Below are 21,301 nucleotides of genomic sequence, written 5' to 3' on the forward strand. Positions count from 1 at the left end.
GGAAAAGCGGCAGGAGGGAGGATACAAATGGGGTGGTTTCATACATCATCATGGACAGGTTCGAGGGATTGGCAGGAGGAAGGAGGTACTGGGAGAGAGTGGCCAACAGGGAACATTTTCTTTTATTTCTGCACAGTGTTTTGCAGTTGTATTTCCCTAAGTCCCAAGTGTGTATTAATAGTTTAATACACTGTTACCAAAAAAAAAAAAAAAATTGGGGGGGGGCAGCTAGGTGGCGCAGTGGATAAAGCATTGGCCCTGGATTCAGGAGGACCTGAGTTTAAATCCGGCCTCAGACACTTGACACTTACTAGCTGTGTGATCCTGCGCAAGTCACTTAACCCTCATTGCCCTGCAAAAAACAAAAACAAAAACAAAAAGCAAACAAACAAAATTTTTTTGTAGTTTTTTTGAATGGAGTATCTCTTTCCATCATTTCCTCTTGGTTTTTATTGATCCTGAGGAAAAATGCTGATGACTTTTGAGGATCCTATTCACATCTTGGTACTCTATTGAAGCCATCAATTAGCCTTGATTCATTTTGGGGTTCTTTTTTCAAAATTATATCTTATTTTCTTTTTCAATTAACAAAAATCCACCTCCCCTCCCTAGCACATAGTAGGCATTTAATAAACATTTATTGGCTAACTGACCTTTCACCCCAGCTGAGAGGTAATTTTCTTATGGACATTGTTTTTCTTTCCTGTTCTTTTACTCAAGCTTGCTGTTTGTGTTGCTGTTTATGATGGAATGCTGGGAAGCTGAGCTCTATTTAAACTTCTTACTCAGCACCTAATTCCTCCCCATGAAAAAGGACATAGAGGTGTGTGAGTGCTCTTGAAGCCAAACAGACCAAAAGATTGTATGAAACATATGAAATGGTTGAGACAGGATTAATCCCAAACACGATGTTCCTTTCTAGCCCTGAAAAGCGCCTAATGCTGTCAAGGACAATATAGTTGTCTCTATTTTCGGGGTCAATGCTGATCTTGAACCCCCTGATTTTCTTAGTTGCTTCTCTTAGTGGTTTTTCATAATATTCTACATCCTTGAGTGTGCTGAACAGAATAGCGATGTTCTTGGAAGAATAACCCCTTTGGAACAGTGTTTTGCACTCTTCTGCTACATAGGTCACAATATCTTGCATTGTCAAGTTCTGTCTGATCTTACAGAAACCCTGAACCCCTGAAGACCAACAAGCTTCATCCAGTATCTTCAAAGAATCTGGGTGGATATTAAATGGGGGATTTGTTTTGATCCTTTCCATATTTTGTTTAATAAATCTTGCTATCGGATCTGCATTGCGGACTACTCTGGTGAGCCTTTCTAGGGGGTATTGCTTTGAGAAAGCAGGAAGTCCACTATAATCTGTGTGAGTGGTCTGAAAATAATCTAAGAAGATCCAAAGTATCCCTGGGGAAACCCCACTTTTCTGAGTGATCTCCTTGGCTTTCTTATACCAGGAACCATCTTCCTGGCGGAAATTCTGAGCTTCATCAATGATAATGTGCTTAACTTCCATGAAGTTGTCTGACAGGAAACCTTTCCGAGTCACAGCTTCACAGATATCTTTCTTTCTGTGGAAAATAAAAGCCAGGGGATAGGGGGACAGGGAGCAAAATCAGATCTCACCCAGAAATTATCTTTCTTTGTCCTCCATACTTTGTTTGCTTTCTCTCTCTCTCTCTCTCTCTCTCTCTCTCTCTCTCTCTCTCTCTCTCTCTCTCTCTCTCTCTCTCACACACACACACACACACACACACACACACACACACACACACACACAGCACAAATTCTATGATGGTTACCTATTGAAATCCCTCCTTTAAGATGCAATTCAGTTGGGGCAGCTAGGTGGCACAGTGGATGGAGCACTAGCCCTGGAGCCAGGAGGATCTGAGTTCAAATCTTACCTTAGACACTTGCTAGCTGTGTGACCCTGGACAAGTCACTTAACCCTATTTGCTCTTTCTTCCTCCTCCAAAAAGATGCAATTCAGATGCCACTTCCATTCCTCTATGCCACTCATATGTGTTCCCACTCCCTCTCCTCCACACTTAAGCTTTGCCAACCCCTCTGTGACTATGGAGCCACTGAGTCCCTGTAGCCATAATGCCTTCAGGAGAACATGCACCTCCCACCTTGGCCAGTTCTCTTCCAACAACTTTTCATCTGTGCTAGTGGAAGAACGGAATTGAAGTGGATATCGGAAATACACAAGTGGGTCCCCAATGCCTTGAATCTCCTAATGCTGTCAAACTGGACTAGTTTTCATTCATCTCCTTTCTCTTTCCTGTACTTCCTCATGGGGGAGTTGCAACATACCCAGAAAACAGACAACAGGAGGGGTAAAGGAAGAAAAACAGAGAGGATGGACAATTTAAAATCAGACAATCAGGCTCTCACTTACTGCAGTCATTGCCTGAGATAGATTTTTTTTTTTTAACCATAGGACATGAGTTCAGGACAGAGGGTGGCTCACCTCATGAAATTCTTTAGGAGCTGATTTTCGCAGACATAGAGGATCTCTTTTTTCTCACAGTTGAATATATTCTTGATTTTCTCTATGATCTTCATGGCTATAATTGTCTTTCCTGTTCCAGGAAAACCATGGACAAACAATTTTGGAGTCTTGTGAAGATTCTTTGAAACCACATTATACTGTTCAATTGTAAGCAGGTTTAGAACCTCATAACCAAGCTGGTCACTTAAAAAGGACCGGAAGCTGAGCAAGACTATCACCAGGGACTGCAACAGGTTTGTCATTTCCTCGTCAGTCACTTTGTAAGATGATGGGTAAGGGATGGGCTGGCCTGAGCTCCTGAGGACCTCTGCATCACTTCCAGAATTCAGGATCAGAACCTTGGGAATAAGACACACTCTCCCAGTGTAGCCGCCAGTGTTCACCAACTTTTGCTTTAACATACGGGCAGTATAGATGGAATAGTCCTCTTCATAAGGAGGTGGCTCCCTGAGGACGGTATACAGAACTGGGAAGCTGTTAGTGGCTATTAGAAGAACATCACAAAGCACTCTGGGATTCTCCTGCAAGCCAATATCCACCGCCCAGCTTCTGGAAAATATCAGTATTCCTTTGGAACAGTCTTCCTTGTACATTTGTTTATTCATTAACTCTTCCAGTCCTTCATGTTCTGAGAACAGCTCCTGGCACAGGGAATCTGGATGGTATTTTATCTCTTCTGATGGTACTAGACATGGAAACAATAAGAAGTTAGAGAACCACTCAAGCATTTCAAGAGAAATAGTGACATTTGAAGCTTTTTCTCTAGTACCTCTTTCCTCAATGTGTACAGTGTCATGAACTGTATGAGTACTATCACCTTTCCTTCCCATTGCTCTTCATTTTTTTATTATTTTATTTTATCTTGGGTGGGGCAATGAGGGTTAAGTGACTTGCCCAGGGTCACACAGCTAGTAACTTGACGTGTCTGAGGTCAAATTTGAACTCAGGTCCTCCTGAATGCAGGGCTGGTACTTTATCCACTGTGCCCACCACCTAGCTGCCCCCTCCCATTGCTCTTTAGCTAAAGACTGCTGGAAGGGGGGGGGCAGCTAGGTGTCGCAGTGGATAAAGCACCAGCCCTGGAGTCAGGAGGACCTGAGTTCAAATCTGGCTTCAGACACTTGACACTAGCAGTGTGACCCTGGGCAAGTCATTTAACCCCAATTGCCCCGCCAAAAAAAAAAAAAAGAAAGAAAGAAAAAAAAAGACTGCTGGAAGGGATCACTGAGGACATTTCTTCCAAGGCCCTCATTTTATAGACGAAGAACCGAGGCCCAGAGAGCTTGAGGAATTTGCACAAGATCCCCCAAGCAATAAGAAGAGCTGGTATTTGAACCTATAATTACTAATACGATATTCTGGTGACTGTACCACTCTCGATACTGCAAAACCTCTAGCACCTGGAGTGGCCCATCCCACTCTGGGACAATGGCTTAGACTGCCATTTTAAATTACATCTGAGAAAAAGGTCAAAGTGTGTAAAGTTCTTTAAAAGTGAAAAGCTCTAAGGTATACTGAGGTAGAACTGTGCAGTGGGAAGAGCCCTTGGGTTGGAATCAGATGACTTAGGTTTGAGTCCTAACTTGGTCAATGACCATGGGAAAACCATTTAGCCATTCTGAGTCTCGGTTTCTTCATCTGTAAAATGGTAATGTGGTGGGAAGAAGAAAAGAAGAAAACAAGCATTTTTAAGTGCCTAGTGTGGCTGGCACTGTGGCAAGCACTTTACAAATATCTTGTTTGAGCTTCTCAACAACCCTGGTAGGTAGGTCCTATTATTATTCCCATTTTATAGAATGAAGTAACTGAGGGAGACAGAGGTTGTGTGCCTTGGGCCATATAACTTGGGAGTATCTGAGGTCAGATTTGAAGGCACACCTTCCTGACTCCAGGTCTAGTGCCCTATCCATTGCACCACCTAGCTGCCCTTAGAAGTCTCTGTCAGCCTCAATTTCCACAACTATGAAATGTGGATGACAGCACGTACTTACAAAGTTATTGTAAGGATGAAATTATATTTGTAAAATGCTTTGCAAATCTTCCCAATTACATTTTTTGGGGGCAGGGTAATGAGGGTTAAGTGACTTGCCCAGGGTCACACAGCTAGTAAGGGTCAAGTGTCTGAGGCCACATTTGAACCCAGGTCTTCCTTGAATCCAGGGCTGGTGCTTTATCCACTGTGCCACCTAGCTGCCGTATAGCTATTTCCCAATTACATTTTTTTTATGCTTTGCAAATCTTTTTTTTTTTTTTTAGTGAGGCAATTGGGGTTAAGTGACTTGCCCAGGGTCACACAGCCAGTAAGTGTTAAGTGTCTGAGGCCGGATTTGAACTGAGGTACTCCTGACTCCAGGGTCGGTGCTCTATCCACTGTGTCATCTAGCTGCCCCCATGCTTTGCAAATCTTAAAGTGATATATAAAGGCTAGTTATCATCATCATCACTGTTGTTATTGTTATCAGGGGCAGTAATTTTTCAGCAGACACCTTTCTGAAATCACACTCAAATAGGGATTTCAAAATATACTTTCAATATGTCCATGATTTCACAGGTATGCCTATATTACCATAATACACACAAAATGCAACTCCTCCATACATTAGTAGACTCAACTTCTTGTACTATGCAAAAAAAAAAGTTCAGAATCTGGTTAATAAGTTGCTCTAAACTTAGCTAGGCTGGTAATTGGCTTGTAGATGCCTGCTTGGCCACGAGACCCCATACTCAAAAATTTTCATTTGGGTTGGAACTAACAGAATGAGAACTGGTTCATCTTTTCCTCTTCTTTTTTTGTGAGGCAATGAGGGTTAAGTGACTTGTCCAGGGTCACACAGCTAGTAAGCGTCAAGTGTCTGAGGTCGGATTTGGACTCAGGTCCTCCAGAATCCAGGGCTGGTGCTTTACCAATTGTGCTACCTAGCGCATCCCTGAGCAAAATTTTTTTTCAATAATTGTGTCTCATAAAAGCAATGTCAAGAGAACCTTGATTCATTAATTTGATTACTATTCTACCCTGTTTTGTGTGAGCAACTATGTTTTATACATCCACAACACACATTACATGTGGTCAAAGTCAATGGGCCCGGGGCAGCTAGATGGCGCAGTGGATAGAGCACTGGCCCTGGAGTCAGGAGTACCTGAGTTCGGATCCGGCCTCAGACACTTAACACTTACTGGCTGTGTGACCCTGGGCAAGTCACTTAACCCCAATTGCCTAACCAAAAAACAAAACAAAACAAAGTCAATGGGCCCAAGAAAGGTTCATTTCAGGACCATTTGTCTCAAAATGCACCAAACATCTTGAGAATTTGAGGTCTTAGGCCTGGACCACTTACCTGGGAACAACTGTTTCTGAAGTGTCTCCTTATGTTCCAAGTCCTTCTTGCAATATACCGGTCTGCTGAGGGGAGGGCAATCGTCCAGGTTCAACTGAGAGTCAAAGTTTTCAGCCAGAAGTGAAACATCTTAACAAAGACCAAAAAAAAAAAAAAAAAATCATTAGCTTCCACTTGTCCCTTCCTCAATGAATAACAGAACATCAGGTTTGGAAGCCACCTCAGATCTACCACATCTGGAACAAGTATCCACCCCACAACATACCTTCTATGTTGTCAGTCAGCTTTTGCTGGAAGACCCCAAGTGAATGAGAATATACTGCTGGGACAACCCATCCAACTTTGGAATGTCTCTCATTCTGAAGTTTTTCCTTAGGTTAAGAAGAAATGGACTTTATAGCTTCCACCCTTTTATCTGGATCCTGCCTCTTGGAGCTGAGCTGAAGGAATCTAGTGAACTCAACTCCCATGGATTCGATTATCTGTGCTGATGATTGGCAAATCAATTTATCCAGCCCTCACCTCTCAGCTGCTGTCCAGTTTCACTTCTCTAACTGCCTAATGGGTATCTCAAAATAGATATCCTGAAGACATCTTAAACCCAACCTATCCAAAGCTGAACACATTATTTTTTACTCCCAAACTGTCTCCTCTTCCGAACTTCCCACTTGAAGGTGGTGCCATCACCAGTCTTCTTGACTTTTGTCTTGCCTTTGGACTGGAGGAGAGAGTGAAGCTGAAGACTTTGCACAGCTCTGCCTCACTTAAATCCAATTCATGTGCAAGTTAAGACGCGCCCCCCCCCCCCCCCCCGCCGGCCCCAAGATCATTGGTCCTCCTTGAGAATGAAGGACAATTACTGTTGAGGGTACCACCATTCTCCCAGTCACCCAGCCTTGCAACCTAGCTGTCACTGTTGACTCCTCATGATCTCTCACTGCCACGTTCAATCTGTTGCCAAGGCCTGTCGATTCGACCTTGATAATATCTCTCTTATATGCCCTCTTCTCTCCTCTGATATTGCCCATTACCCTGGTGCAGGCTCTCATCACCACACACCTGGACTATTGCAATAGCTGGCTGGTGGAGCTGCCAGCCTCAAGTCTCTCCCCACTCCAGGCCATTCTCAGATGCCAAAATTAACTTCCTAAAGTGCAGGTCTGACCATGTCATCCTCCCTGTCCCCCCGCCCCCATTCAGTAAACTCTACTGGCTCCTCATCATCTCCAGGATTAAATATAAAGTCTAATGTTCAAAGCCCTTCACAACCTGGCCCCCTCTTACCCTTCCAGTCTCCTTACACCTTATACTACCCCACAGAGTTTTCAGTCCAGTGACACTGGCTCCCTTGCTGTTCCTTGAACAAGAAAACCCTTCTCTAATCTGGCTATTTTCATTGGCTGTGCCCCATGCTTGTGTTTCTCTCCCTCCTCATCTCTACCTCATAGCTTCCTTCAAATTCCACCTAAAATCCTACCTCCTACAGTGAGCCTTCCCTATGCCCCTTAATTCTAGTGCCTTTCTTCTATTGATTATTCCCACTTAATTCTTTTTTTTGTTTGTTTGGGGTTTTTTTGTTTGTTTGTTTTTTAGTGAGGCAATTGGGGTTAAGTGACTTGCCCAGGGTCACACAGCTAGTAAGTGTTAAGTGTCTGAGGCCGGATTTGAACTCAGGTACTCCTGACTCCAGGGCCAGTGCTCTATCTACTGCGCCACCTAGCTGCCCCCACTTAATTCTTGTTATAAGGTTAGGTTTGAAAGTCCTGAGACCTCCATGACAGCTTCCCCTTAAGGGAGGCTGGAAGATTACAGAACATACTCAGAAAAATAATGACAATAACATTTTTGAAGGTTAGTCCATCTGTGTCCCCCAAGTAATATTTTGTCTACCACCAGCTTGTTTTTTTCCCTGGTGACAAACCCCAAAATAATATTTTGCCCTGACCCCTGATCGACAACTCTGCCAGCTCCAAGGAGCCCATCCAAAATCATAGTATAAGAACTCTACCCTCAGAAGGGCACTTTGGTGCCCCCCACCTTCAGCAGGAGGGCCCCTCCCTGCTAGAGCATCCCCTCCCTTCCTGCTGGAGAACCCCTATGCTGTTGAATGGACCCAAGTCTCTGTACTCCCCAACATAGCAGTGCCCTTACATGAATTATACTCTGTTCATATGTATGCCTGAGTTGTAGGTGAGGTCCCCTTTACCTCTTTCCCCTTCTCCCTCTTTCTCATTCCTTCCAATAAAACTTTATATTGAGTTGAAGCCCATTGTTTTACATGTTATTCTCAGCATCCGAAGTCACTAAGGGGTCATCTCCCCAACATCTCCTGCTGGCTCACAAGCCTTTCCTTAGACATAAACTATATACCAGGACAAGGACTTAACCTATTGACAGCCGCACTTGTACTGGGGGAGGAGAGCGCTGTGAGCCCAGTTCTAGAAAACAAGAGTTGATAGGGCAACACTACATCATCCCAGAAGGGACTCTCTAATGCTAGAGGATGGTCTCAAAACAATCTTGTCTATGCCGAGTTGGTACATAATTGTTTGCCTACTGTCTCCCTCATCAGATCGTGAATTCCTTGAGAGCAGGAAATATCTTTTGCTTCTCTTTATGTCCCCAGAATTTAGCATAGTTCCTGGAACATGGGAGGCATTTAATAAATGTCTGTTCACTGACTGACAAATTACCTGGAAGGACATTGATTTGATCCAATATGGTTTTTATTTCTTTTGCAGACCAGCCAGAATCATTGTTCCCAAACAAATCTGCTCATTTACAATGACTCTGCTCTGGGTGTGAACTAAGACACCAAAAATTACTTCAGAAACTTGACTCCTCAGGGAGAATCTTAACTTCAGGAAGAATTTATAAAAAGAACCATTAGTGCTCCTCCACTTAATTTCAAGGTTGTTCTTGGTAATAAAAGAATAGAGTACGAGCTAGAGTCCCCACACCACAAGCCCTGAAGATGGGTTGCTTGTAAATGGCCTCTAAGGCAACTGGGTGGCAGAGTGTGTAGAGGGCAGATTTAGAGTGAAAAAGACCTGAGTTCAAATCCTGCCTCAAACAATTAGTTAGCATTCACTTAACCATTCTCAGCTTCAGTTTCCTGTAAGTAATAATAATAATAGCATCTACCTCATAGGGTTATTGTAGGTCTCAAGGGAAATGATATTGGTAAAGAGCTTCTTAAAGTGATATGTAAATGTCAGTTATTACTAATTTTACTATTACTGTTCATAGCCCAAGTACAAAAGGCTGAAAGGAGACAATGGAGGACCATAGGGGTGATCTGAAAAGACAGTGAATAGGAGGAAGGAACCTTTTTCTTTTCTTTTACCTGAGTCAGTACCCAAAATCATATCCATCCATTCATCAGGTGATAAACTTTTTATAAGCCCATCCTTCACAATCCATGAAATGGGCCTTTGTGAGAACACTGCACAACAAAATGGTTCCACTCTGATTGCACAGACGTAGCCATAGAGTTCATTCCTGTCATGCACTTCCAGAAATTTGATTGTATAGCTTACTGAATACTCATCGCGGCCAAAGTGTACAACAAACAAATTGTCTATCTTTTCTTTGATTATTTTTTTCAAGGAATCCGGGTTCACATTTTCCTTTGAGCCTCCCAGAACTTTCCGGGTGCCATCCTCCACACCAATAAAGAGGTATCCTCCTTTTGTGTTGGCAAACCCTGAAATGTACTTTGGTATTATGTCTTTTACATAGTTGGCAATATTGTCGGTTGAGAAACTTTTAAACTCTACTAACATTGATTCTGAAAATGGTAGCACTTCTCCTTTCTCAAGATGGTTTCTTTCGAATACTGAAGCAACAAGGTCCTCGATGTTAGGATTCACAGTCATTAATCGTTTTTTAGCAGGTGGTCTTTCCTCTCCATCACAGTTCTCTTTATTTTTATTTTTATTTTTATTTTTCAGAAAGTCGACGACCATGCTTGGGCTCATCCTTTTAGTGCTAGTGCCACTCCTTTCCCACAGAACCACACTCTGACTACAAATACGGGGTATGGTAGAGCTTTTCTCAGGGGAAACTCCATTGCTCCAAGATTTAACAAAAAGGAAATAACAGTTCTCTTGTGACAGTGTTGCAAAATAGTCAAGAAAACGGAAAGGATGAACAAAGTCCCTTAAGAGTTCTTCTAAATCCTGTCCCATCTCTGTGTTCTCAAGACAATTGTTGGTCATTTCCATGTAGATCACTCCTCCTCCAGAGTTCAACAATGCACATACAGCTTTGGTGATTTTCTCTCTTTCTTGCTGCTTCTGAGATGTTGTCAACTTTTTTCTGTTTATTTCACCCAGAGTGACTTTGCCTACATTAATAACCAAGTCCGAATATGATGGTTCCATATGCAAATGATCACAAAGTGTATCCATGTTCTTTCTCTAGGAGAAACAAACTGCAGTCACTTGTTGAATAGCAAGCATACAGATTACACAGTGAATACAGTGATTAACTGTGCTAGAGCTTCCTTCCCTCAGGAGACAGCATATTTCTGTTCTCTGCTGCTTCTTACCATGTGTCTTGGCCAAAGAGCCCTATTCCCTGTTTCCCTCCCTCTCCTTCACTCCTTTCCAGACCAAAAGTAGTTGGTCATTAAACACTTATTAAGCACCTACCATATGCCAGGCACTGTGCTTAGCAACAGGGATACAAAGCAAGGCAAAAATAGTGCCTGTCGAGGTCAGCTAGGTGGCGCAGTGCATAAAGCACCAGCTCTGGATTCAGGAGGACCTGAGTTCAAATCCAGCTTCAGACACTTGGCACTTACTAGCTGTGTGACCCTGGTCAAGTGACTTAACCCTCACTACCCTACCAAAAAGCAAACAAATAAACAAATAAAACCTTGACTACTGAATTTGAATCTTTCACAAGGCACTCCTCATAAGTCTTTTGTTTTACTTGCCCCGTTTCTTGTTTTCAGTAGATCTGTCATGCTTGATCAACTTCCCTGTTCTCACTTAGGAAATCTTTTGAATTTAAAAAAAGAAAAAAGAAACCTAGTTTCCCCAAATAGACACCCATTGATTGGAAGATGGCTAAAAAAATTGTGGCACATAAATGTAACAGATTGCTCCTGTGCATAAGATGTGAAAAATATAAAGAATGCAGAGAAGCACCAGAAAATTTATAGGAAATGATACAGAGAATTAAACAGAACTAGGAAAATAATATAAACAATAAAATGTCCATGTAAATGGACATGTAAATGGAAAGGACAAGGGGAAATTAAAAAGCAAACCTGAACAATGCAATCATAATTATCAAGCCTTGCCCTAAAGAAGAACTGAGAAAAAGCACTTCCTTTGCTTGCAAAGGTAGGAGGCTATAGGGGCAGCTAGGTGGCACAGTGGCTTGAACACTAGCCCTGAAGTCAGGAGGACCTGAATTCAAATTTGATCAGGGACATTTACTAGCTGTGTGTCCCTGGGCAAGTCACCTAACCCCAATTGTCTGAAACACCAGGGGCCACCTCCAGTTGTCCTGATCTCTATCTTGTCATGCTATCCAGATGGCTCTGGAGGAGAGAATGAGGCTGGTGACTTTGCACAGTCCTCCATCCCTCACTTAGATCCAATTTACTGCAAGTCAAGTCATGACATCACCCTGATGTCATGACCTTCTTTGAGAACAAAAGGCAACAACAAGGAGGCTATGAGTGTGGGATATTACATATAGTGTCTGTCAGACATGATGCAGTAGGTTGATTGGTTTTGCTAATGTGTTCTCCCTGTTTTTTATTTTATTTTAAAATCTTTTTAACAAGCTCACTGGCTTGGGGGAGAAGAAAGGGGAGGCAGAGAGAGGTGTATTTGGAAATAAATAATTTTGTAAAAACAAAAGGCATCAATAAAAATAATTTTAAAAAGAAACCTTGTTGAGGGGGCGGCTAGGTGGTGCAGTGGATAAAGCACTGGCCCTGGATTCAGGAGGACCTGAGTTCAAATCCGGCCTCAGACACTTGACACTTACTAGCTGTGTGACCCTGGGCAAGTCACTTAACCCCCATTGCCCTGCAAAAAAAAAAAAAGAAACCTTGTTGAAACATACTATCCACCTCCAAGGAAAAAAAAACTGATCGTGATTGAACACAGACTGAAGCATACTGTTTTTCATTTTCTTTCATTTTTTTCTTTTATTCAAGTTTTCTTACATGAAATGACTAATATGGTAATGTTTTATGTAATTGCTCATATATAGCCTATATCTGATTGCTTATTGCCTCAGAGAGACGAGAGAAGAGGGAGGGAAGGAAGGACAAAATTTGGAACTCAATACTTTAAATAAAAATGTTTATTATTTTTAAAATAAATAAATAAAAGAGACCTTGTTTCAGGACAGCTAGGTGACATAGTCCATAGCCAACCCTGAAGTCACTGTACCACCTGGCTGCACCCTTTTTTTTCTTTTTTTAAAACCAAACCATAATGCCAACTTGAGCAGCATACAAACAACATACACATAACAAAAATTGTTGAAGAAACAGGTAAGATTATTCATTAAATCAGCACCATATTCACAAACATCATCTTTTCCCCAACATAGATCAATATATTAATCAGAAACAGCAATCTCAAGAGCTTAGAATCTATCATCCTAATTTAATATAGTGCTTCAATAGATACACATGAGAGAATTTTTTTCTTTTAAATAGAACAAGAGTGAAAGTGAAGAAAAAGAAATACCAGTTAGAAGGCTCCATGACCCTCCCATAGCAAACACACAAACAAATGGCCTATGTTTTTTTAAGTTATCTTTTCAAAAACTGAGTCACTGGACAAATGGATTTTTCAGAGTTTTTATTGCTGATGTTGAATTGAATTTGAACTATATTGTGGCATAGAGAAAATGCTTATTAAGCAATTTTTCATTCATTCTTCTTTTTTCATCTATTTGTTCATCTATTTTTAATTTTGGGCCTAGGATAGAGTACTTGGTCTGAGGCCAAGAAGTCCTGAGTTCAAATTTTATTGTTGTTCATCCTTCATTGGAAGAGGACCAATGACATCACGAGGCTAATGTCTTGACTTGTGCATGAATTGGATTTAAGTAAGGAAGAGCTATGCAAAGTCATCAGTCTCAAACTCTCCTCCAATGGCAAGATATAAGTCAAGACGACTGATGATGTTCCAGGATACATTGGGTAACCTTAGCCTTTCTAAATGAAGGTCTTTCCCAGGCCTCAGTTTGTCTTTCAATGACCAAGGGTAGGTAAAAATTGTGTGTGACAACATGACTAATATGGAAATATATTTTGCATGTTTGAACACGTATAACCCATACAAATTACTTACAGTCTCAGGGGGATGCTTTAGGAAAAGGTGAAAATTTGGAACTCAAAATTTTTTAAGTGTATGTTAAAAATTGTCTTTACATAGACTGAGGAAAAATAAAATACCATTTTAAAAATCGTTAGCTATGGGAATAAGAAGAGGGGCAGCTAGGTGGCACAGTGGATAGAGCACCAGCCCTGGAGTCAGGAGTATCTGAGTTCAAATCCGGTCTCAGACACTTAACACTTACTAGCTGTGTGACCCTGGGCAAGTCACTTAACCCCAATTGCCTCACTAAAAAAAAAAAAAAAAGGAATAAGAAGAAAAAGGAATTGAAGAAATAAACATGAGCAAAAAAAATAAACAAAAGAATTGTGTGTCAATTAAGGCAAGGGGTTTCAACTCTCTGAACTTCATTTTGTCAGCTATAAAAAGAGGGGATTGAGAAAGCAGAACCAGAAGATGTCAGAGGTCCTTGCTGAGGATGAAGAGAATAAGCACAGATTTGGGTTGTTTTTGGTTTGGTTTTGGTTTGGTTTTGGGGGGGCAATGAGGGTTAAGTGACTTGCCCAAGGTCACACAGCTAGTAAGTGTCAAATGTCTGAGGTCGGATTTGAACTCAGGTCCTCCTGAATCTAGAGCTGGTGCTTTATCTACTGTGCCACCTAGCTGTCCCCACAGATTTGCAACCATGTGAAAGCTATACCACCAATTTTATGGCAACCATCTCTCCAAAAGAATATCCCTATCAGTAAGCATATTCTTCAGCTTTCTCTAGGACAGAAAAAGCCCCCTCAGTTATCAGGGTTCTGGAGATGGTTTTTGTTCTAGTATTGCCACTTTAGGCACCTCACTTCCCTTTTCTACATATCAGTTTCCTTATCTGTCACATGATAAGATCAGACTAAATGATCTTCAGAGTCTCTTCTAGCTTGAGTAAGGATCTATAAGCCTAATTCTTATCTGACAATTAATTGTGACAATTCCAAAGACTTCTGGGAGTGACAGTCTTTATCCTTTATATTGTAAAAGCTTCTCTATTCCTAAGAACAAGTAATCCATTCAGGACCCTTCTGTTTCTAAGTGTATTCTGTTTTTCTCTGTATCCATTGCATCAATAGAACTGAATTGGCACAAAAGCAATAACAAAAAAAAATTTTTTTTAACTACTTTGAGGTGTCTGAAAAATACCAACATTGCTGGTAACCTGAATTTCATTCCAACTTAGTTTTTGCCCTAGTTATTTTTCCATATTTAATGCCACCTGCCTTTAAACGTTGAGGTGGGAGCCCATTGAGGTAACAGGCTTCCTTGCTACAATTTCAGCTCTAGTTGTGCCTTCCATCCCCAAAATAGCAACCCCTTTTCAAAGTAGCAGTGATTTGAAGGCAAAAAGACAGTTCAGATCATCTACCTAACTTTCTACACAGAGCAATACAAAAATAAAAGTTCTTTATGGGCTGCGACTGTTTTCATTTTTGCCTTTTAATCTCCTGTGCTTAGCAAAGTACCTAGCACCTAGAAAACTACTAACAAATGATCATCAAATTGAACTGAAATTGCCAGAGTTTAGAAACCTTTTCCAAAGGATTTGAATTCTACATGAATATTGTGGATGCATGCCTCCTCTCATTTAAACTTTCAGTCTGACAAATTTATTGCTAGGTTTGGACAAAGCGACGTAGACTTTTTTTTTAAAGCAAGAAACTCTTCCAAAAAAAAGAAAAACTTTCCTTCAGAAAAACAAGCTAACGGAAGTATGGGGCGGGGGGAGAGCAACTGCTGCTGTTTTGGGCTTGGCTTCATTTTGTGTCTGACTAAAGCAGACTGTTAAATTTGTGTCAACATAATGCAAATGATGAGTGGCTCCTACCATAACTTTGACCTGGTTGGTATGTTACCAAAAATTCACATTCAACCTTCTAGGTCTTTGCCATTAGTTGTTCAGCTTTGGGCAAGTCGTATAACCCTCTCTGAGCCTCAGTTTCCTTTTGTTTAAAATAAGGAGGTTGGAGTAGATGATCTCACAGATCCCTTCAGTTCTATCTGAAATAAATAAAATTCTACAGTTTTATCTACCTGTACACCTCAAATTTCAAAATATTAAAAATTCAATTTGTGGAATATTTTGTTGAAAATACGATACGTTAATGTGATTGTACATATATAACCTATATCAGACTGCTTTCTGTCTTGAGGAGGGGAAAGGAAGGGAGAGAGGGAGAAAAATTTGGAACTTGAAATCTTATAAAAACAAATGTTGAAATCTGTATTAAGTGTAACTGGAAAAAAAATACTTTTAAGATTGAAAATACAATAGGTTCTAGGGGGCAGCTAGATGGCGCAGTGGTTAAAGCACTGGCCCTGGATTCAGGACTACCTGAGTTCAAATCCGGCCTCAGACACTTGACACTTACTAGCTGTATGACCCTGGGCAAGTCACTTAACCCCCATTGCCTGCAAAAACAAACAAACAAACAAAAAAAAACAAAAAAAGAAAATACAATAGGTTCTGGCATCAAAGTTTTAAAGATAATTCTATCTGCAAAGGTGAGTTTCCTGTAGTAGTTTTTAAATCTTTCAGCAGGGAAATCTCTCTGGTAAAAGTCATTAGAGGCACACAGTTGGAGAGAACTACCTGCTGAGTTAAGAAAGAATACTTGAGGGGCAGCTAGGTGGCGCAGTGGATAAAGCACCGGCCTTGGATTCAGGAGAACCTGAGTTCAAATTTGGCTTCAGGACACCTGACACTAGCTGTGTGACTATGGGTAAGTCACTTAACCCTCACTGCCCTGCCCAAAAAGAAAAAGAAAGAAAGAAAGAATACTTGACAGAAAGGTTCAGGTCCTGGGTTTTGTCACTTGTTAGTCTTAAATGTAATTTTTGGCAAATTACCCCTTCCTACCTAGGCTGTTTCTTTGTCTATAAAATGGGAACAACAGTGTTGACCTTGCCTTCCTCATGGGAACATTTTGGGGAGCAAATAAAATGAATTTTTGTGAAAATGTTTTGAAAACTGTAAAATTCAATACAAATGTAAGGAATTATTGTTTGTATAGACATTTCTGCCATTTTAGCTGACTGTAAATGGTATGGACCCCGTCTCAGTCTTTGGAGGCACATTATAATTGGTGCAACAGGGGGCAGCTAGGTGGCGCAATGGATAAAGCACCAGCCCTGGATGCAGGAGGTCCTGAGTTCAAAACTGACCTCAGACACTTGACACTTACTAGCTGTGTGACCTTGGGCAAGTCACTTAACCCTCATTGCCCCACAAAAACAAACAAAAAAATTGGTGCAACAATCCAGCTTTGCTCAAAAAATTGGGTGTGGGCCAGAGCGAAACAACCTGTTTGTCACAAAACAAGTTCTGTTCTTTTTTTTTTTTTTTTTTTCAAGGCAATGGGGATTAAGTGACTTGCCCAGGGTCACACAGCTAGTGTCAAGTGTCTGAGGTGGGATTAGAACTCAGGTCCTCCTGAATCCAGGGCTAGTGCTCTATCCACTGCTCCACCTAGCTGCCCCCACAAAACAAGTTCTAACCACAGCCTCCCCTACTTCCCCCTGGTGAGCCTTGTGCCTAGGCGTGTGATCAAAATCTGCCTGGAAACAAGGCCCGCTTCGTGTCTGGACAACCCTCCATAAACCTTCTTCTACCCCTTTCAATCAGGAAGGTGGCAGCTGTTAAGGGCTAAAATGCTAGCTAAACTGTCTAAAATATCCAATGAGTGGTCGCCAATAAATGATAAGCTTTAGCAAGAGTTAGACTTTTAAGCATTTATTAAGGAGAATAAGAATTTGATAAAGAGAGAAAGAAAGGGGGGCAGCTAGATGGCGCAGTGGATAGAGCACCGGCCCTGGAGTCAGGAGGACCTGAGTTCAAATCCGGCCTCAGACACTTGACACTTACTAGCTGTGTGACCCTGGGCAAGTCACTTAACCCCCATTGCCTAAAAAAAAAAAAAAGAGAGAGAGAGAGAGAAAGAAAGGCCTAGATTCCTATCTATTAAAGGGAGAGCGCATTTCTAGCCCCCTTCTCTGCCGGAGTCCTCAGGAAAGAGACAGACAGAGCGCTAGTCTCTTCCTTCTTCCTCCCACTAGCCAACGTCATTTCCTGATGCCAAAGAAAAGACTCCTGGTCTTGCCCTCAAAGACCTTTGTTTCATAGGCAGAACTCTTCTACAGTAAGTCTCCAGCAGGTGACTGTCATTCCAATTGTTACAGTTCCCCGCTTTGTTTCCTCAAGAAACAGGACGTTTCCTTGATGAAACACAGCACTAGACTCCCCTCTGGGCCATAAACCTAAATTCTCTAAGTTTCTGGTGTAATTCTTTGCAAGGAAGGCAACATAGAACCACTCTGTCTCTGGAAGATGACATAAATATTCTATTCAGGCAGCCAGGTGGCCCAGTGGATAGAGCTCTGGTCTGGAGTATGGAAGACCTGAGTTCAAATTCAGCCTCAGACACTTACTAGTTGTGTGACCCTGGGGAAAGTTATTTAATTTGGCTCAGTCTCCTCCTATGTGAACTGTGGAGAATTATAGCAGCTACCTCCCAAGGCAATTGTGAGAATCAACCAAGACAATATATGTAAAGTACATTGCAAACCTAAAATCGCTATATAAATGTTAGTACCCACAGACACACTTTTAGGTTTAATCAGCAATATTTGGGGCGGGGGAAGGGCAATGAGGGTTGTGACTTGCCTAGGGTCACACAGCTAGTGTGAAGTGTATGAGGTCGAATTTGAACTCAGGTCCTCCTGAATCCAGGGCCTGTGCTTTATCCACTGCACCCACATAGCTGTCCCCTAATCAGCAATATTAACATTTTCTTTATCACTTTTTTTAAAGTCTAGACAATCCACAAAATAATAGATCAAGCCCTGATTGTAGTCTTTGCCTATTTCCAAAGTGGAAATAAATGCTCACATTGAAAATTTAGTTCTCTAGAGCTGGTAAAAAGCTGGCTCCAGATGAAGACACCCTTCCCAGAAGCAACAGCAATATTGATTTGATTATGGAGGAAAGTAATGGGGCGGGGTGGGGGGGAGAGAAGGAGGGGAGATTTGGACTTAAAAGATCTGGAATACGGGGCAGCTAGGTGGGGCAGTGGGTAAAGCACCAGCCTTGGATTCAGGAGGAGCTGAGTTCAAATTTGGTCTCAGACACTTGACACTTGCTAGCTGTATAAATCACTTAACCCTCATTGCCAAGCTGGAATCCAATGGATCTTTGAGCCCATTAGTAAATCTCTTCCTCTCTCTAAGTTTCTGTTTCCTCTTCTGTAAACTAAGGGGGACAGATTCCCTCCTGGAAAACGGGGCTTCTTAACCTGGAATCTGTGAACTTTTTTTCAAAAAATATTTTGATACTATAATTCAATGTCCTTGGTAACTGTCCTTTGTACTCCTATGTTTTATCTTATGCATTTAAGAGGATGATTCTGAGAAGGGGACTATAGGTTTCCCCAGACTGCAGCCCAAGGGGCCCATGACTACTACATAAAGAAACTTAAGAATCCCATTCAAAGATCTCTAAAGTTCTTTCCAGCTCTAGGTACCACAGGAGCAGTATTTAGACTAGTTTTCTGAAATCTCAAGGGTCCTGGGCTAAAAGGTACCTACCATGGGGGCAGCTAGTTGGCACAGTGGATAGAGCACCGGCCCTAGATTCAGGAGGACCTGAGTTCAAATCCGACCTCAGACACTTGACACTTACTAGCTGTGTGACCCTGGGCAAGTAACTTAAACCCAATTGCCTCACCAAAAAAAAAAAAAAAAAAAAGGTACCTACCGGAGGAACGTATAGGAATGCCCTTCAGCTTCCTGTGCTCTTAGCCACGACAGTCTCACGTCGGAACTCGCGATTCTGTCAGCTGGAACAAACGGCTCTTTTATATCTCAGCTGCCCGCCCCAAACGGGCCAGATCACTGCCACGTTCACCGACCCTGCGCCTCTGCTAATAGGGAACAGAGCCCATGACGTCAGACTGGGCTTCTTAAAGCAGACCTCAGCCTAGAGAGCCTGGCTGAAATATGACTGATGAAAGGTTCTGAACATTAGAAAGGTGGGCTTACCAGAGGGGCAGGGGCCCTTCTCAAGCCTCTGCCACTGGCCATCTGGCATACATCTCGGCTTCTATCCAAATCCACTCTTACAGATACAGAGATCACTAATTAATTCCTCCCTTACTGTGGAGTGCAGCTAGCGATTCCCCACCCCAACTTTCCCTTTCCAGCAGGAGGTAGCTAATTATTGGATGATACAAAGGGCGGCAAAAGAGAAATTGGCAAAACGGGGAAGTGCTGTTGTTCACTCCTATTAAGTCATATCTAACTCTCCGTGACCCCGTTTGGAGTTTACTTGGCAAAGAGTGCTTTGCCCTTCCCATAGAGATGACTAAACTCCAGGGGGAGATCAGAATTCACAAAGTAGAAAATGAGAGATTTGTGCTAAGAGCTGGAAGATAAAGAAGCCAGACAAGAATAGAAAGAGTTAACTTACCCTGTTTCCTGCTAAATGATTGATTTCAGAGACAGGATACTCTGTCTCCAATAGCTGATAACTAACCCCAGAAGCTTCCTTCATTTACCTTCTAATACTTTCTCTCTAAAATCTCTCCTGTTCATAAACCTTGAAGGAGATTTTCTACAATTGGGCTCATTCTTACCTTAGAATGGATTTAAAGTGTCTTCTGGTTTGAGATATTGAAAAGAAAATAAATCTCCTGGAATTCTGGAATCTGGATGAACTAATTCTGTATATCGTAGATGAAAGACCAAGATAAGAGGAGAAGTTTTGGGAGGAGATGAAAGGGGCAAGTGTTTCAGGAGAAATGAAACTAAGCATTTCTCTGCCTTTCTTGTATTTACCCGAATTCCTTTCCCTAAGGAAATAGAAAGGTTAAATAGTGCATTTTCTAGTGAGACTGAAGAAAGAGAAATAGTCTAGGAAATTGATCAAATCTGTACTTAACTTGGCATAATCCCAATGAAGAAGTATCCCGGAGTGCCGAGGAAGCTGTCTTAACTTCACATACTAAGATCATGGAAATGACTGACTCAAGTAGCCCAACTCAAGCAACAGTATACACACATATACATGTATGTATATGTATATGTGTATGTATATATTTATAAGGGCCAATTAGTATGGGAAGAGTTAATTGGGTAGCTTGCCTTAATATTGAAGTAAGAAAAGAAACAGCCTCTTTCAAAAACAAAACACAGGTTTATTAATGAGAACAAGTTGAAAACACTATCTGAATCACACAAGTGAGATTAATAGGACTAGAAACAATGTATAGACAATGTATAAATCTCTGAGGTAAAAAACAAAACCAAACCCAGGCACCTGAACCTGCCTCCATCCCAGCTAACTCAAAAAAGCTAGCTCTGCCTAAAAAAACCAAAACTCACTCACCACACCCAAAATCTATAGCTCTAGTCTCTTCTGTTTTGGTACAAAGGTCAATCACTGCAGCTCCTCTAAAACGTCTGCCTTCCTTCCCCGTTTAACTCAGAATCCTCCCTAACTCACTTTTTTTTTTTGGTAGGCAATGGGGGTCAAGTGACTTGCCCAGGGTCACACAGCTAGTAAGTGTTAAGTGTCTGAGATCGGATTTGAACTCAGGTACTCCTGAATCCAGAGCTGGTGCTCTATCCACTACGCCATCTAGCTGCCCCCCTCGCTTTTTCTTCTACCCCTCTAATACCAACCCCTAACTGACTCTCTAACTGAATCTTAACTATATCTTAACCAGTTCCCCCACCAGAAGAGGGAGAGGCCATTCTTAGCTCTGCTGAGTCTCCTATTGGCTGAGCACACCCACATGGTCTGTCCCCATTATAATCTAGCTAGACCTACTGGGTGTGGAAAAGCTATTAGATGGAGGCTTTTGAAACAATGTTTCAATAAATGTTCCCTGTGGTCGGAGTTCCTCTTGTTTGATCAATTATCTCTCAAAACAAAACACCTATCTTCTCTCAGGCTTTTCTTTTAGTCTGACCATAATAAAGCAAAGATAGGGTTATGAAAACCCCAAATCACAATTAATTCCTTACATATTAAATTTTAAAAACCCACCACCACATCTCTTTACCTTACAGGAACTGAAGAAAGTGTTTTG

At 41.6% G+C, this 21,301-nt stretch overlaps 1 protein-coding gene across 2 annotated transcripts; it reads right to left on the reverse strand.

Annotated features, from left to right (window-relative positions):
* Window positions 1–340: 340 nt before the first annotated feature.
* On the reverse strand, window positions 341–19,925 carry SLFN11 (schlafen family member 11). Of its 2 annotated transcripts, XM_044005088.1 has the most exons (6): window positions 19,844–19,925; window positions 18,967–19,132; window positions 9,206–10,280; window positions 5,860–5,988; window positions 2,483–3,209; window positions 341–1,577 (listed from the first exon to the last, which is right to left on the reverse strand). In XM_044005088.1, exons 3-6 carry the CDS (start codon window positions 10,269–10,271, stop codon window positions 782–784), a joined length of 2,718 nt encoding a protein of 905 aa, XP_043861023.1. In that variant the 5' UTR covers window positions 10,272–10,280; window positions 18,967–19,132; window positions 19,844–19,925; the 3' UTR covers window positions 341–781. The 2 variants fall into 2 exon arrangements, with proteins under 2 accessions (XP_043861023.1, XP_043861024.1); XM_044005089.1 differs by lacking the exons at window positions 18,967–19,132; window positions 19,844–19,925 and adding an exon at window positions 11,770–11,794.
* Between the last annotated feature and the right edge of the window lie 1,376 nt (window positions 19,926–21,301).

The sequence above is a fragment of the Dromiciops gliroides genome, chromosome 4 (assembly GCF_019393635.1).
Source record: "Dromiciops gliroides isolate mDroGli1 chromosome 4, mDroGli1.pri, whole genome shotgun sequence".
Taxonomy (NCBI): domain Eukaryota; kingdom Metazoa; phylum Chordata; class Mammalia; order Microbiotheria; family Microbiotheriidae; genus Dromiciops; species Dromiciops gliroides.

What these genes read in the sequence shown, in the direction of transcription:
- SLFN11 (XM_044005088.1), bottom strand. Translation starts at nt 10,271, where the DNA reads ATGGATACACTTTGTGATCATTTGCATATGGAACCATCATATTCGGAC. An exon ending in GATTTTGGGTACTGACTCAG is followed by an intron (nt 5,989 to 9,205) that starts GTAAAAGAAAAG and finishes GTCTTTGTTAAG; the next exon opens with ATGTTTCACTTCTGGCTGAA. An exon ending in TCAGAAACAGTTGTTCCCAG is followed by an intron (nt 3,210 to 5,859) that starts GTAAGTGGTCCA and finishes TTCCATGTCTAG; the next exon opens with TACCATCAGAAGAGATAAAA.